Here is a 15,954-nt window from a genome sequence, read left to right as displayed (position 1 = left end):
GTGCTCCTTTTAGTTGACTTTGTTACCAGTTTCAAATAATGCATTCATTTCCTTTTGTAAATGTTAACTTTTTCTAAGAAAGCTAACATTTTAGTTTGAGGTTTATTTCTGCTTATTAACTGAAGTGTTTTTGTTTTCAAGGGAACAAAAGAAATTGAAGGTGAAGAGGAGTCTGGTTTAATTCCGCCTGCAGAAGTATTTGCTCCTAAAAGTCTGGTGTTGGTGTCCAGACTAGATTATCCAGAAATTTTCAGGGTAAAGGACTTGCAATCGTCATTTATAATATATGTCAGCAGACGAAGCTGTTTTTAATAAGTAGCAGTGACACTACTTTTGATTTAAAACATCTCGGGATTGATTTGGGAATTTAAAAGCCAAAGTAGGCTTAGATCGAGCTGATAAAATCCAATGTCTATGACAGTAAATAGTCCCTGTAGGTTAAAGCAGTGCTTTTTTACCCTCCAATCAGTTTTAAATCTACACAGAAGATGAAATAGAGATTTTTCTGGGCTCAAATTACTGTACAATGAAAGGAATTATTTGGACAAAACCAGATTTGCTCAGGTAAAAACAAGACATTAACAATATTTGATTAAATATATAATGGTAAACTAATACCAAATCAAAGTTTTCCTCCATATATAAGGCAAAATGTCAGAGACTCTTCCAGATCAAATTAAGATGCATGACAGAGATTTAGGATCTTGGATTACTTTCAGCTGATGAAATATGACTGATATGAGATAAATGAAAAGCTTAAATTTTTGTTAAGCTAATACATATTAACAGAAACAAATATAGTTCGGTTTACAGATCAAAGGAGGAAATCATTCAACAGTTAAGCTGTCATTAGACGTTAAGAATGACTGTACTGAGTGACATTAAAAGTCCATGTAGACCAGTATTTTGTCTCTGATAGTGGCCCATACCAAATGCAGTGCAAAGTCTTTAAGAATAAGGCAGCCTGTAGAATTAATGCCACAAAACACTTTCCTAATTCAGTGAGAATTATAGATAAATGAGATCCTGAACCAGAGGTGTCTGTTGTGTGGGGTTTTTTCATACAATTTGTTCAGTTTCTTAATGCTCAGATTTTACAACAACCCACGGCAAGGAGTTTCACAGCTTAACTATGTGTTATATGAAGAGTCACTGTTGGAATTATTTCGAATAAGAGAATTCCTAAAGTATTTGCTGCTTTATCAGAGTTACAGCAGCTAAAAGGCATCAGAAGGGTGCTATGAAACAAAGTTATTTATTTTTTTTTTCCCAAAGGCTTCTTAGAACATAATATTGAATCATCTTACATTAAATTACTAGTAAAAATGATAAATCTATACCTGAGATTTCTCAATCAAAACTGACTCAAAAAAAAAAAGAAAAAAGAAAATGCCGAAGTGTTAGTGTGCTGTACGTTTTAAAATACATTGGTATTTATTTTACTAAATAAAGAATATAGGTTAATTAACATATCAAATTGTTTATCATTTATGCTAGTCTTAAAATGACTCTCAGAAGCTCATTGATTCATCAGTGTTCTACTCTGGTAACCAATCAGGTTTAGGTCCATGGAATTCAAAGCACAGATGAAGCTGTGTTGATTTTATAATTTTTAAATGTAACTTGTAGTAAAGCACTTTTTGTATAATGAACAGTGCACAAATATTAAACGTTGAATTTCTTTTTTAAAAAGCATATATCTACACCTGCCAGCATATACTTGGCTTCTAGATAGCCAAGCTAATTTTTTAAAATTAATGATTGCCTTTTGTGGCACTTTGTCTTCAGTTGGAAAGTACTTCATTAATAGCTATTAAGACACTTACTTTTAAAATATTATATACATAGGTCTTTAAGTAATTTGACATCTGCTTTCTCTGTATAGCAGTCTAACATATTTTGTCTACCTTTCTAGGCTTGCCTTGGCCTGATCTATACTGTGTATGTGGACAGCCTGAATGTGTCACTGGAGACTCTCATTGCAAATCTGTGTTCATGCCTTGTCCCTGCTTCTGGAGGGTCTCAGGTAAATGGAAAAAAAGGGTATTTTTCTAGTTAATTTAATTTATGAAGAAAACAAAAAATAAATTCTTGAAATATTTTTGAAGAAAAAAAGATCATAGTTCAGCTGAGTGCTTTCCCTATGGCCTGTGAGTGCTTTCCCTGTTGCCTGTCTTCTAAAGACAGCACAAATTCCATTCCAGGATAAGGTCAAAGGGTTAATTTTGTCACTGAGTTGGCTTTTAACAAGGCACAGTAACAAATCAAGCAGTTTAGTTTTTAATAATAATGTATGTTAAGGAATATTTCTGCTTGCTACAGATTTTTTTAAAAAGGCTTTTTTTCTTTGCCCTTTTTTAACATGTCCTTCTCTTCAGTTGATTTACCCATCTCTTTTCTTGATGCAGTTCAGGGTTCCACTGGACTTTTCTTTGGTAACTCTTCTGAATTTCTATTTTCATAAAACAAACAAACAAACAAAAAAGCGCTAAAAAATTAACTTGAACAAGGTTTTCTCATATGTTATTAAATATTCCAGGTAGCTCATACATTCAAAAATAAAAAAGTTTTCCAGCAAATATTCTTCTTTCTGCTTTCTACCTACACTTTCTGTGAGCAGAAAGTCAGGTTTGTTTGATGATCTACTTTAAATAAACTATTTGTATACATTTGTGGGTTTCTGACAAGCCAGTTAGATCTTACTTGCTTGGTCTTCACTTTATGCTGTGACACTACTGGGAAACTGTAGTCCGTATCATGAAGCCTACCCAGAAACTAAGTATGCAATTGGCAATATTTTAAAGTCAGTTTCACACATATTTTCTCACGGTTCCTATCCAGCGTATGGATTATCAACCTTCTTGAATTCCTACGAATCCCTAATTCTTTTCTGTTTTTCCCATAACCCTGGCTGCTTTGGAATTTCATAGTGCTGTAAGTGGCAAAATGTCCTCTCAGCTTAGTCAGGATCTACCTTATTGCTCTCCAGGCAACCACATCTCTGCACATCTCTGTGTTTTTGCATTCCAGGGTTTTGAAGGGATGTAATTAGACAGTATCTTCTCATCTATCCTTATTTTTTTTTTCCCCCCTCCAATTCATAACTATGGCTTTACCCAGTGGCCATTTCCTCTGATGGAGGAGGGAGGAGAAGTTGTGCTCGTCTGGCTGTTTTCCCTTCTGTGTTCTCTTCAGATAAAATGTTCTTTCATTTTGAAGTTAAATTTGCTAGTGTCAAACTATCATTTTAATCAGAAATTAAATTTTTCTATTTTCTTTATTAAGCCTCATGCTTCAGGGCTAAATCTGAATTGTACCTCTTAGAGCGGGAACACTGTTCTGATGTTTATTTCCAGAAGTCCTTGAACCTCCCAGGTTGTTCATGTGTCCACCGCTGAAATAATCGACTGTGAAATTAGTTGCTGACCTGCATCCCAGTCTGCTGCTGAAGTGCTGGGGAAGAGCACACCTGCTACAGCTCAGGGACTTGCTTGGTTTTACTGTGGAGTGTTTTGGTTTCAAACATCTGCTGTGCAGCAACTAGAGCTTGGTACCTTCATACAGTCAGCACCTTTGCTGCCATACAGGGTGGAGTTGTACCACACTTGCTGCTAGTACAGAATCGCCTCCCACCCTGTGGTAATTAGTGGTTAGAGGTAACTGCTTGAAATCACCCACTGCTTCAATGCCATGCGGATTTAGTCAAAGGAAGGCAAGATTATTCTGCAGTTACAATGCTTTTTGTGATGTGATACACAAGTGCATTCCCTTCGCCCCCATTTCTGGCCTCCCTCAAGGGAAGTATGTTTTTGTACTGGAAAGGTAACTGAAGTTTTAATTCTACTTTAATATGCACAGCAGGAACATAGGAGTAGCAGAAGTGTCCTTTTCAATCCCCATATATCACAAGTATCTTCATACTTAAAATGTGCATGCAGACAGTAGATATGCAAGAACTTCAGTTAGAAAATAAGAGATATTTTTCTGATTTGAACGGGTTTTAAATGGTTTTCCTTTTTTCCTGGAAGGTTTTTTGATGTATTATTAAAAATGTAATATTGAATGCCTTCAAAGCCATAACTATTTAACTAATTCAGTGGAGATGCAAGGAAGGCACTATTATGCTGTACTTTCAGGGAGACATATCATTGTCCTCAAATTATATTTCAGATCTCTATTGGTCAGTTCAGTTATTCTTACTGACTTTAATCTTCTCTACACAAAATAACTATTTTTTGCAGGATAAATCACTTATCTGTATGACAACAGCTTGTTTATTCTATATAAATTAAATTTATACTCAGTTAAAAAAATTCTTTCTACAGAAACTGTTTTCTTTGGGAGCTGGAGACCGACAGCTGATACAGACTCCTCTACATGATAGCCTTCCTGTTACAGGCACCAGTGTGGCTCTTCTCTTTCAGCAACTGGGTACGTCTAGATCTGCTTTGAAAAAAAAAATTATTTTTTTAAATTACAGAATGAGGTATTTTCTGTTCTCATTCAGTTCAAATCACGTGCCAAGAAAGCTGCGCTGTAAATGTTAATTTCTTTTGAATGAAAGAGTGACTATGAGTGCTTTTATCCACTATCTGGACATTTATAAAATGGCTTTGTACATCCTGCCTGTGGTAAGTTATCTCCAGTGTTATCCAGTGTCTGTAAGTGCACTGTGAGCAGAAGTGAACCTGGCTTCTGTTTAAATACAAAAACATTCATGTAAAAAGATGGCTCACCCCTTGGATACTGTGCAAACTCCAAACCAAAGAGGTTAATAGTAAAACTAGTGTAACTGAAAAGGTTAGCAGTTCCAAACCTGTGAACTTCATGTTTATTCTCAAGTAATCAGATAGCCTCAGAACACGTGTTGTCATCCCTTCTGCTCATAAATGCACAATAAGAGTGGATGCAAACTGGAAAAAGCATAGTGAGGAGGAGTAAGAGCTTATGTCAAAGGAAGCAGTATCAGATCTGATGAGCTCAATGCCATCTGCTAGTAAGATTTAATTTTCTCCTTCCAGAAAGAATATTATTGCAAAAGGAATATTATTATTTTGTTATTAGCCTTTTAAATTTAAAAATGTGGGTAACATGGTGTAGATGCTGCTTATCCTCACTACAGTCCCTGAGGTTTTACTTGTCTTATTATGTCAAGATCCATTAAGATTACTCTGATCAGATTGCAGGCAATGTTTTAAACACGGACAGGCCCAACAACTTTTCCACTTTTCTGAAGATATAAACTATGGTGTGAGGTACCATGAGTACAGTACGATATGCCATGTGGTATGGTATGTTTGTTCTGTTAGTACAGTACGTGATACCTAAGCTGAGGCACTTTATTTTGGGAACTGTAGCAAAGGTTGCTGTAAATTCACAGTTCTGAAAATGTCAGAGAAAGCAAGACTCTTGGCTACCATCTCTTGTGACACTTAGCTTTTGTGTGGCAAATTTGGATCGTTGTGTTTTGTTACAGGATCAGTCTGAGGAAGACAACTAAGGCAAATAATTTTAAAAGTCATTGTATGCATCAGATTTATAAGGGGGAAACTCTGTAAAGACAGAGTGGGGCTATAAATATGGTAGAGGAAACTGAGGACCATCTTTTCCTCTTGGATTCTTAGTAAGAGCATGTTTGTAGAGCAAGTAAAACGGAATTCTAGAACTTCGATGTAAGAATTTCAAATTGCTTTCACGCCCATAGGATTTAAGTTAATATTATTAACCACATTTTATTAATGGGTTAATATATACGGACGGATGTCATGTAACTTCCTGAAGATATTATAACAGAGGACTAAAGTTCTTGGACTATAACCAGGACTCCAAGATTGTTGTGCTAGTAATCAATGATCCTTTACTTTCATATTTGGAAATTAATAGTTAATAGCTTGTATACACTTTTCAATATCTATACCTCTGCTTTACTCTTTGTTTGCCATCTCATCTTTCTTTTCCCATTCTCCATTAGCCTTTTGGCTGTAAACAGTCTGTTTTCAATGGTTTTGCTGCTTCTCTGCCTTGTTTTGTTTCCCCAAGTTCCAGTAAATGCTTGGCGATCCAGTCTTTCTTGGGTTTTGGTGGCTTCTAAGAAGTAGGAGTCAGTAAGCCCACAGTTACCAGGTGCCCTTTCCAGTTATGGTGAACAGAAGGATATGAAAATCAGCAGAAGGGGAGGGAGAGCAAGGGAGATACGGAAGAAAAACTTGCTCATTGTTCACAATTCTGTTTAGTGACACTTCAGCTGGCCTGAAGGAGAGAGACTGAAGAAAGTATGCGATTATAAAACTTGACAAATCTTCCCAACGAGAAGCTATATACTTGCATGCCATTTCCCCAAAGAGATCATACAAGTTTGGGGGAAAAAAGACTTGCCTCAGTACTCCTCCTTTTCTGTCGTGGCATAATTTTCTCTTTTACAAGGCTGTCAGAATAATGGTCTTGTGTAGGTCCTCTTCCTGTCTCTCTCCTGTTCTCTGGTGTGATGAGGACAGTAGTGGTTGCTTGGGAATGGGCCTGAAATTAGTTAAGGAGGAGGCAAATAAGTTGGCTATTCCTTATCAGTTTTTTCTTTTTTGTTTTTTTAAGCAGCTGTTTTGAGCCCTTTGTAAAACAGACTGACTTTTCTCTCTCCTGTTTCTAACCACTGCTTTTTATTTTCTTTTTATTTTATTTTTTTGTTCTTGTTTAATGTGCCTCAGTTTAAGCTGAAATCCCTTTTGAAGATTTTGTGTCTGAGTATCTAGTGATACAGCACAATGGCAGAATCACCTTGTATCTCTAAGGACACAAGAAATGTTTACATTTTCATAGTGTCAATCACTTTACAGAATAGCACATAGTTCCTTTTACCTCTTAAGGGCAAGGTTTGTTAATGCTAAATTTCTGTTTGGAATTACCAAAAAAGAGTTGTTAATACAGCTACGTATGTGTGTTTGAAATGGTCGTTGGATATAAAAAGAGGACCTGGAAATATGAACAGATTGTTTTGAATAAATTCTCATTTCTTCTCACTTTTCATGTAGTCTTATGAAGAGTTAAAGGCAGTGAATCCAGAAGGATATGGTAGAACCTATTAGCTCATCCCTGTGAAAAAGTTTATTTTTCTAAGATAAGGCCTAATGCTTTCCTCTGGAGATCATAGTTGAGCTTGTCAGAAGTTTTTTGTGCTTTTTGCAATATAGTCACACTTACTCTATTTCTGCCGTTCCTTTGAACAGGAGCTTAATACGTATTTGTTCCTACTAACCTGGGCAAAAACATTCTACTTCTGTTGCCCAGTGCGGTCTTTGATACTTACTTCAATGAGAGCTGTTACCAAATGCTTGTGTTTAGGTCACAAATATTGACTAGGCTGTTTGTCAGTAACGACATACTGAGTTATTTCTCTTCTGGTACAAGTCACAATTCAGGATAAATTATTAATAGAAATTTGAAGAGTAGCTAGAAAAATATTTGTGAACTGTATAAATCACCTTTTTAAAAATAGATTTTCTTTGAGGAAGATGGGCAGCAAGACAGAATTTACCACTATGAATAGATACAAAAGTAATTTCAACATTTATTTTGAGAAATATTGTGCAAGAGTAGTCTCATCATGCTTTTTGTGCTTGGCAGGATAATATTGTGTCAGCGGATGACCCTCCCTGTATTAGCAAGTTCACAACATATCTGGAAATAGACCTTATTTTTACTTAGGCGTTAAACTACAGTTGAGAAAAACATCCCTGGAGGCTTTGATAATAAGGAACAGCAGTGTTTGACATTTAAATCATACATTCTTTTTTTATTTAATAAAAATTAACATATGGGAATAATGTGACAAAAGCCAGGCCTGTAGCTGGATCACTACACCTAAAAATGATTTCATCAAGAAGGATTAACTGGAAAAACAGTGATCATGAAGTTACTTTAAAAAATGATCTGTGGTATCTAGAAGACTTTCAATACTCATTGTCTGTTAGTAAGATGGTAGGTACTTATAAAAGCTTCAAAGCACTGTAGCCTTCTTCAGGCTCCAAGGAGATTTTGGTTATACTTATTTTCTCTTTCTGTTAACTACATTCCTGTGTTTCTGCCTTAAGCTCTTTTCATTTGTCCAAACTCCAGCCCTGCTTGCTTTCTCCATTCTGCTGGCATGCAGCATTACCATACATATTTGGTCATTTCTATCCAAGGCATAGACCTCCATCTCCCCAGTGGTCATTTTCAAAAGAACCTAAGACGCACTATTTTATTAGGGACCTGAGCAGCAAAACAAGAACCTAAGGTTTAACCAGCACTTGTAATTTTTGCGTGTTTCAAGGACTAGTAGCACATATCACGCTGCTAAGATGAGCAGAACAATTATAAAAATTTATTTTCCTGAAAAAAATAGTGTTTCTCCCAACTTTCCAAACACTTGATCGAAGACAAAAAGAGTTTTCCTTCCTTCTATTCTTGTTCACTCTCTTATCTGGGCTGTTTTCCTATCCCCTTATTTCCTCTGTTCCATTTCATTTGTCTGTGCTGGTTTTCCTCCTCGTATCTTTACTTCACCACTCAGATTTTTCAGCAGAACTCAGACTGACTTTCAGTGTTACAAAGAAAGTAATTTTTTAAGTGGCAAAAATGAAACTTTGAAGTAAATTCTACTTTGAATCTTCTGGATAAGACACAAGGTAAGGGTGCTTTTGAATTCAGGGCTGTGTAGAATAGAGATTAAATAGATGAAACGGGATGAAGATGAATGCTAATTCTAGGTTGCGTCAAGTTGCTTGGAAAGCTTGTCTTTCGTTTGTCCAGGCTGTGACATAACTCACATGAAAGTTTCAGCCTTTTCACTTATTTTAAAATATTTTTAATCTAGAAATTATGAAATTCCAAAACAAGTACTTCAAAAATAACATATTTGAAGACTGTAGTGTCATTAAATATCAATAATTCCAGATGTCAGAAGCGATCAATTGATTAAACTTCTGAAGATTGTTACAGGTTCACAAAATATAAATGCTAGGGCAGATGTGGGTGATAATGGCAGAGTTGATAAGAAGGGAAGTACAAGCAGTTTAAAAAGCTTCACTCCAGTATTAGTACTGGTAACATATATTTTTTTAATATAGCTATTTAATTCTAAAACTCAGCACTGACTTGATACTGAGAAGTTTGGAGTATTATCTGTTGTTTCTCCCTACTTGCATGTTCCTACCTTTCTTTTGCACCAGAGCAAAGTATCAGAGTATCTATCAGACCACTCTCTGATACTGCAGGGAGTTGCTTAAAATTAGTTAACTGATTAACACTAAGGAAGCAAATAGAAGTGAATGATTTTCCACATGTTGCCATGGTAGGACACTGACAGTGATGATTTTTATTGGTTTAAACAGTCATGGAGCCAAAACCCATTGCTGTTATACATTGATAAATCCGTTCATAACAGAAAGATAAGCTCATATATGAACTATTACACCTCTTTATGATTGTTTGGGGTGGACTATCAAAGTGTACAGAAGTAAAAGAAATGCTGTATTTTCTAATTTTTCAGTCATTTGATCTGCTAGAAATTAATGAAGAACGATGTGGGGTTTTAATATTTTGGTTTTGATAATATACTAAAATTGTTCTGCGTGTTCAAAAATTTGTTTTGGGGGAAGATCTAAATTACAACAGCATTATTTTAATTGTTTTTTAATTAAGGTATGCTGCTCAATTTCTATTTGGAAGTTGGTGTTTGTACACACAGAGGGATTTTAAACTGACAGATCTGCACTTTACAGTTTTGGTTAAAACCCATGTTGTTTTAGATGGCTCTGCAGTTGTGCCAGTAACATTCAGTATACATTTTGCTCTCAGAAGACTTGAAATTTCTGCTTAGGCTGATAGTTCAGCAGGCTCTGTCCTTGGTTCTTATAAGTATTTCCTTCGAAAAGCTGATGTCAGGGCCCTAAGCGCATCAGCAGCCCCTGAGCCCCTCCTTGCAGGGTCGAGCTGCCTGTGCTCAGGGTCAGCATTGCTGTAGCACAGCTGTGCAACCTTAGCTCGGACTGGTGAGGAAAGAGCTGCGTGAGAGATGAGCCAAGGACGGGCCTGTTCACCTCTGCTTCGCTGCTGTACTTAACCTCAGGCCGAGCCCTTGGTTCTTGCCTGAGCCATGTTGTAGCAGTGCTTGTGCCTGGCCACACACTCTCCGACCCAGATCCTCAGCCGTGGACTGGACATCCTGGCTTGATCTCAGGTCTCCATGACTGGGGACTTGCCTGGTGATCACTGTGACTGACCTGGCTGCCATCACTGGACCAATCCTGACCCTGCTGTGCTGGCTTGACCTCACACCTTCCTCATCACTATGGCCTTGTCTGGCTATCTCAACTTGTGGCTGAACTCATCTTCCTCTGGGTACTGTGGGACTCCATCACTTGCTGGTGAGGTCATTGCCCCTTCCCACCTTGTCTCCATATTTGGCACCTGCCTTGCCTTCTGTTATGGAGCAGTGTGCCATTGCTGGTCCCTGGCTGCTGGTGGTTCTTCAGTTTTCACTGTTGACCTTCTGAAAGTCTTGAGAAACTTGATATTTTGTTACTATTTTTTCACAATAAGTTTTTATCCCTTTGATATTAAAAATCAAGCCTTGCAGGTCCTACAAGGAGATGCAGTTGTGCACTGCTACCTGCCAGGTATAGTTCGATCCTGAGGAAGAGATCTTTCTTGATCTTAAAATATGCACACTGGTCAGACTTTGAGCATTCTGCAGTAAAGCTGGCTTCATCTGTTAACAACCTTTCCAACGTGATATTGCTTCCCAACACACTACCTCAGTAATTGTGAGCTACGGAGCAAAACTGTTTATGTATCACAAAGGTAAGCATCCCACAGTTCAGCAACAGTTGACCTATGGAGAATGCAGAGAAATGATCTGGTGGAGATCACCTGTAACTTCTTCTCTCAGTTTGAAGTACAAAGAACCACTGTGCTTAATCAGACCTCAGCACCACAACACAGTGGAAAAGTTCAAGTGTGAGGTATATTGCTTTGCTGAAGAAAAGGAAGATCTTGTATTCTACTGACTGTCGTGATTTAGGGTGCGAATTAGTAGACACGTACGTACCAAAAGAGTGCAGTGTTAACAGTGCTGTCAAAGGCGAGTGATTTACAGGGCTGTTATGGTTAAACTGCATTCTGTATAGGGGAGAGGCTGAAAGGTTTAGTTGGGTCTCATGTAGCTTAAGAGTGAGAACCTGAACGCTTGGGAAAAGAGTGCACTCTCGGGCAAGATTGTAAGATGGTGCCCCAAGTGCCCTCCGTCATAAATCTTTAACTTATTTTCTTGTTTAGGATAAGGGAGGGCTCAAATAGCAAGGTGGAAATTTTCTAGACTAATTGGATCCAAAAACCATTTCGCATTTCTGGTAGCCAGTAGCTACCAGGTGCAGACACTTTGCCTTTCCCAGAAGCCCAACCCAATTGTGCAGTCTTATGCTTGTGGATATTGGTTTCAGTCTTCATTCTCAGTCACCCTGAAATTTTACTTTCTTCTTGCTGAATTAGCATAAACTACCTTGTTGCTTCTTCACAGATAGTGTTTAACTTTTGCTGTTGCTGGTTCTTTTAGCTTTTTAGAATGTGTAAGTCAAGTAGAGGAACTGCATGCTGAAACTGCACAGTCTTGTTTGAGAAAGAGCCCAATTGTATTAAAAGTATTCCACTCCAGTACTGTGAATGGAACTACTAAATTAATTCTTGAGTTTCAGAAGACAGTAGAATTCAACATAGCTCCATGCTGACTTGACTGTAAGTCAAAGGATACATGTGGTATAGTGTGATACAGGAATGACACTTGCTTCTGGTTTGTTTTTCCAATAAAATAGATGTGCTTGGTCCATAGTTAAGCACTGGGATAATTATTAAGAAAAAAGCATTAGATAGGTGACAGGCCATAAGGTGTGTTTATCTGCTAATTACTTCTGTTTATATTATGGTTAATAACTTAAAATAGTTTACCTTTTTTCTTTTTAAGAATGATAATCTTATAAGATTATATAACATTAAAATATAATGACTTTTACCATTATTATTAGAAAATACCTATCCAATCAAAAAGGTAAAAAGTGAATTATGATGATTTTAAAACTGACAGTACATGTAGGACAAGCTATGCTTTACATTTTTTTCCTGAATGAAAGTACAAGTAGTTCTACTGCTTAAAATGTATGGCCTTCTGTAGAAAACATAAATCCCAAAGTAACATAAAATCTGAAAGGAATGTTTAAATCATTGGTCATATTATTGCTCAAAGTGGCTTTTAAAGTCTGCTTTTTGAACAATGTTAGTTTTTTCTGCTGTATTTTATCCTTTTATTTTGCTTCATATCATAGACCATATGTAGTACCCTTTGCTGCTTTTTACATCATTGTTCAGAGAGAGGAGTTCATGGGTATGCCTGCTTAAGCTACAGAAAATGGTGAGCATCAAGAACAAACTCATAAAAAGGTCATGAATCAATTAAGGCTGGAAGTTAAAACATGATGTCTAACCATAGGAAGAGAAAAATTCTGAAACACCTTCTGTTGTGAGTAGTAATGACAAACAGTATCACTACATTCAAGATGAAGCTTGATCAATTTGGGACTGTCTGATATAGTCGTGATGGCAACAGGCTGTATTCTTTCACTGTTTATAGACCCTTCAGTCCCATATTTCTAAATCCAGGATATATTAAAATACCCAGAATTTTTGCTTTTGACTACATTTGTTGACACTTTGAGGAATGTTCTCTGTAATCTAATAGTTTCTCATTATTTTAATTCTGGTTTAGGGGAGATAGAATGTTCAGCCTCTCATGTAGTGTACTTTATGCCAACAGATGACTATATTGAATTACTGTATAAATGGGAAAAGACATTCCTGATAAATATATGTGTGTATTTGTATGGCTGGGAAACATTATGGAAGGGTCACTGCACAGTCAGCATGTGAGCTGGCTTCGACTTGTTGACTAAGTAAATCCTAGTGTCTTCAACATAGAACAAGAATTGTTTATATTTTAGTACTTCATTATGTTCAGAAATAATGGAGAGAAGCTAAGCAGTGAGAGATGTAATGTGCACAGCATACGAAGTGAACAATTGGAGCATTTTCAGTACAATAATAGCTATGACTGGGAGATGCAGTAAGCATTGATGTGGTCCCCTTTGCACATCTCATGCTTGTTGTGAGACTTCAGTGTTATGAACCAGAAGGTTTTTTACCTCTGTCAGGTTGTTTACAAACTTCCTACCCGACTCGCTGAATTTCTGTTATTTCCATGAGATGTCATGTATCGTCTGATGAGAACGTACATATCCTTCGTTTGAATTTAGAAACATCTGCGATTACATTAAGACAGTTTTATTGAACTACGTAGTCAAGAAACTTCTAATTAGTCTTTGATCTTAATGAATTGTGAACTCTCCAGCCTATGGAACCTGGCACCACATGTTGCACGGGTGGATGCTGCTGGCTTATGTTGTAGTTTCTGTTTAAATCCCAGTGGCCAGGGAGCTGCAATTAGCTCTATAACCCAGCAGAAGAGAATTTGCTGTTCAAGTTTTCCAAGTAGATTTGTCTAGTCTGTCAAAGAGCAAATAGATTACCAAGAGTTTTGATGTGGCATTTACTGGTAATGGGCCCTTACTGCTGCAATGGCAGAACAAAAAGAAAGTTTTCTTTTAGATGCTGTTGGAAGTAAAGGGATATGGTGATAGTGAATTTTTTACAGGGACTCTGCTGCACTCCCAGGTAGCTTTGGACAGTTGCTGAGGCTCCATTTCCCCAGCAGCATAAACTGTCAGGCCGCCGATCCCACTTGGAATGTCTATTGCCAGTGGCACAGGCCTGTCCCCTCTCCTGTACTGAAGTGGTGCCTGACTCACCCATGCAGAGCTATTTTGTCTCACCAAGTTGACAGAAAATATTTGGAGGGTGGAAGGAGAGAAGTCGTATCTGTTTTCTGTCAGCAGTCTCAGGTTGAGGTTTGATGCCGTGGTTAAATCAGTCTAATAGCCAAGTGCTGCCATGAGAACGGATCCATCCCCCTTCCAGCTTGAACTAGCTCACCTTGGACGCTTGGCAGCTTTCATGCAGTGAGAGGAAAGCGGCAGCAGCATGCGGGTGGGCCAAGACCATCCCTTTCAATGACAGCCGCTAGAGCTGCCGGTCAGGACAGGAAACAAGTGTCCAACTACCCCTTCAGGACATGCTGCCCAGTTTCTTGTCACTCGTTTGGCACGTGTGGGTACACAGAGTTCTGTCACCTACCAGTGTACTGCTGGTGCTGTGGCCCAGCCCTCAGCAGGCAGGGCTCTGAGCTGCCTTGGGACGCAGGGACTAGTATTCTCGTAGTGTTCACTGTTTTGCAGAACAACAAAGCACACGAAATAAGATGCTTTCTTACTTTTTCTCCAGTCCGAACTCATACTACCAATGCCTCTTCTAAAGAGACGAAATAATTAGTAGTTAATTTTCATTCATAAATCTCAGAAAGAAAGGTTATCTGACATAAGTGAATACTACAGGTAAAGAAACTTGAAGCTGTGTATTTGATAGTGCTGTGGTTAATGAGCTGTTTTTTAAAAGGAAGCTTTTTAAATAAGATGAAAAGTAGTAAAGTTATATATTACTGTTTTCTCTATAACAATGAGGTGAATTTTTTTAAACTGTTAAGTGAAAATTTCTTTTGAGACATGTGAGAAGAAAATAAATTCCTATTTATAGTAGGACTTCAGAATATACCTCTCAGAAGAGTGAAAACAAATTATTTTTTTTCCAGAGATGAGAAAAATGTAAACTCCAGAAAGCAAATTTCTAATAAACAGACAAACAAATTTCAAAAAGGAAAAAGAAGCTTAGCTATGCTTATAGAAAATACTGAAACAGATCTTACTCGGAACTGAACTTTTCTTTCTGCATTCGTACCAGCAGAAGTAGAAGGAACTTTTTTTTGTTATTCCAGAGCAAACTTGATAGCAGTTAAATCATGAGACCTTGCAAAATTTTAAAAATCAAAAATTCAGTGTTAATCCTTCTGCAGAGAGGAAGGGAAAAACGATTTTCTACAGAAATTTCATTCCATATATTTGTTCTTGTAAAATCAGGTTTAAAGTATTGCTGTTTAGTTGCACTGTGGGGTTTTGACGTATCACTATCTCAGGAGACAAAGAAAATCTCAGATGATTTCACAAAAAAAAGAATTTTTAAAGATTGTTAAACTTTTAAAGATTGTTAAACTTTTTGCAGAGAATAAAAATCTGATCTTTAAAGAACATAAAGCAACTTTTTAGATTTTTCATGGTTACAGTGTTTCACAGTTTCCTTAACTGAATATCTGTGGTTTTATGCCTCATGAATATTGACCAACAGTGGCTGAAGATAGCTCTAACAGAACGTCCTGATCAGCCACTTCTGTTCTTCTTGCCTTTGCATTTATTAGATTCCATTAATATAGTGTTTCAGTAGTTTCGTCCCTTGAGAAAGACTTTGTAGTCCTTAGACAGGAAGCAGATATGTTTGCAGTTTCTTGTGTATCCTTGACCATTTTTCCTGTGTACAGTTCAAGAATGACAATGCTCTTCTCATTCATAGATATTTTCTTTCTAAGGATCATGACGGTATTACTCTCACTCTGCATTGTTTTGTTAAAGGACATTTTTCTGCTTTAAATGAATCCATTCAGATTCTGAGTATCTATTTGCTCCATCAGGATTTAATTTGTAGTATTCCTGCTAAGAATACTTTACAATCCATTACACATGGCAGTCTTTCCCATATGTTATACTTTTCTTTTTCATGTTGCAGCTACCCATAATTTTGTGAGTTTAATTCTCTACTTTGCCTATCGGTTGGCTTTATTCTTAGCTATGAGTGCTAAAAATGTTAGCCCTCATCAGAATATGAGTGCTATACTTGCTTTTAAAACTTTATGTTAATAAATAAGCCATGTAT

General features: G+C 37.1%; 1 protein-coding gene across 5 annotated transcripts in view; it reads left to right on the top strand.

Moving 5' to 3' along the window:
- Nucleotides 1–15,954, top strand: part of SBF2 (SET binding factor 2) — a 243,214-nt gene that overhangs the window by 113,141 nt on the left and 114,119 nt on the right. For all 5 annotated transcript variants that reach the window (XM_074918678.1, XM_074918681.1, XM_074918679.1 and 2 more), the window contains exons 4-6: nt 142–255; nt 1,916–2,026; nt 4,326–4,431. In XM_074918678.1, coding sequence (XP_074774779.1) covers nt 142–255; nt 1,916–2,026; nt 4,326–4,431 — 331 coding nt within the window. The remainder of the gene's footprint in view (nt 1–141; nt 256–1,915; nt 2,027–4,325; nt 4,432–15,954) is intronic.

The sequence above is a fragment of the Athene noctua genome, chromosome 14 (assembly GCF_965140245.1).
Source record: "Athene noctua chromosome 14, bAthNoc1.hap1.1, whole genome shotgun sequence".
Lineage (NCBI taxonomy): Eukaryota > Metazoa > Chordata > Aves > Strigiformes > Strigidae > Athene > Athene noctua.
Note: the sequence above shows the minus strand (reverse complement) of the source record. Positions and strands in the feature narration are given on the sequence as shown.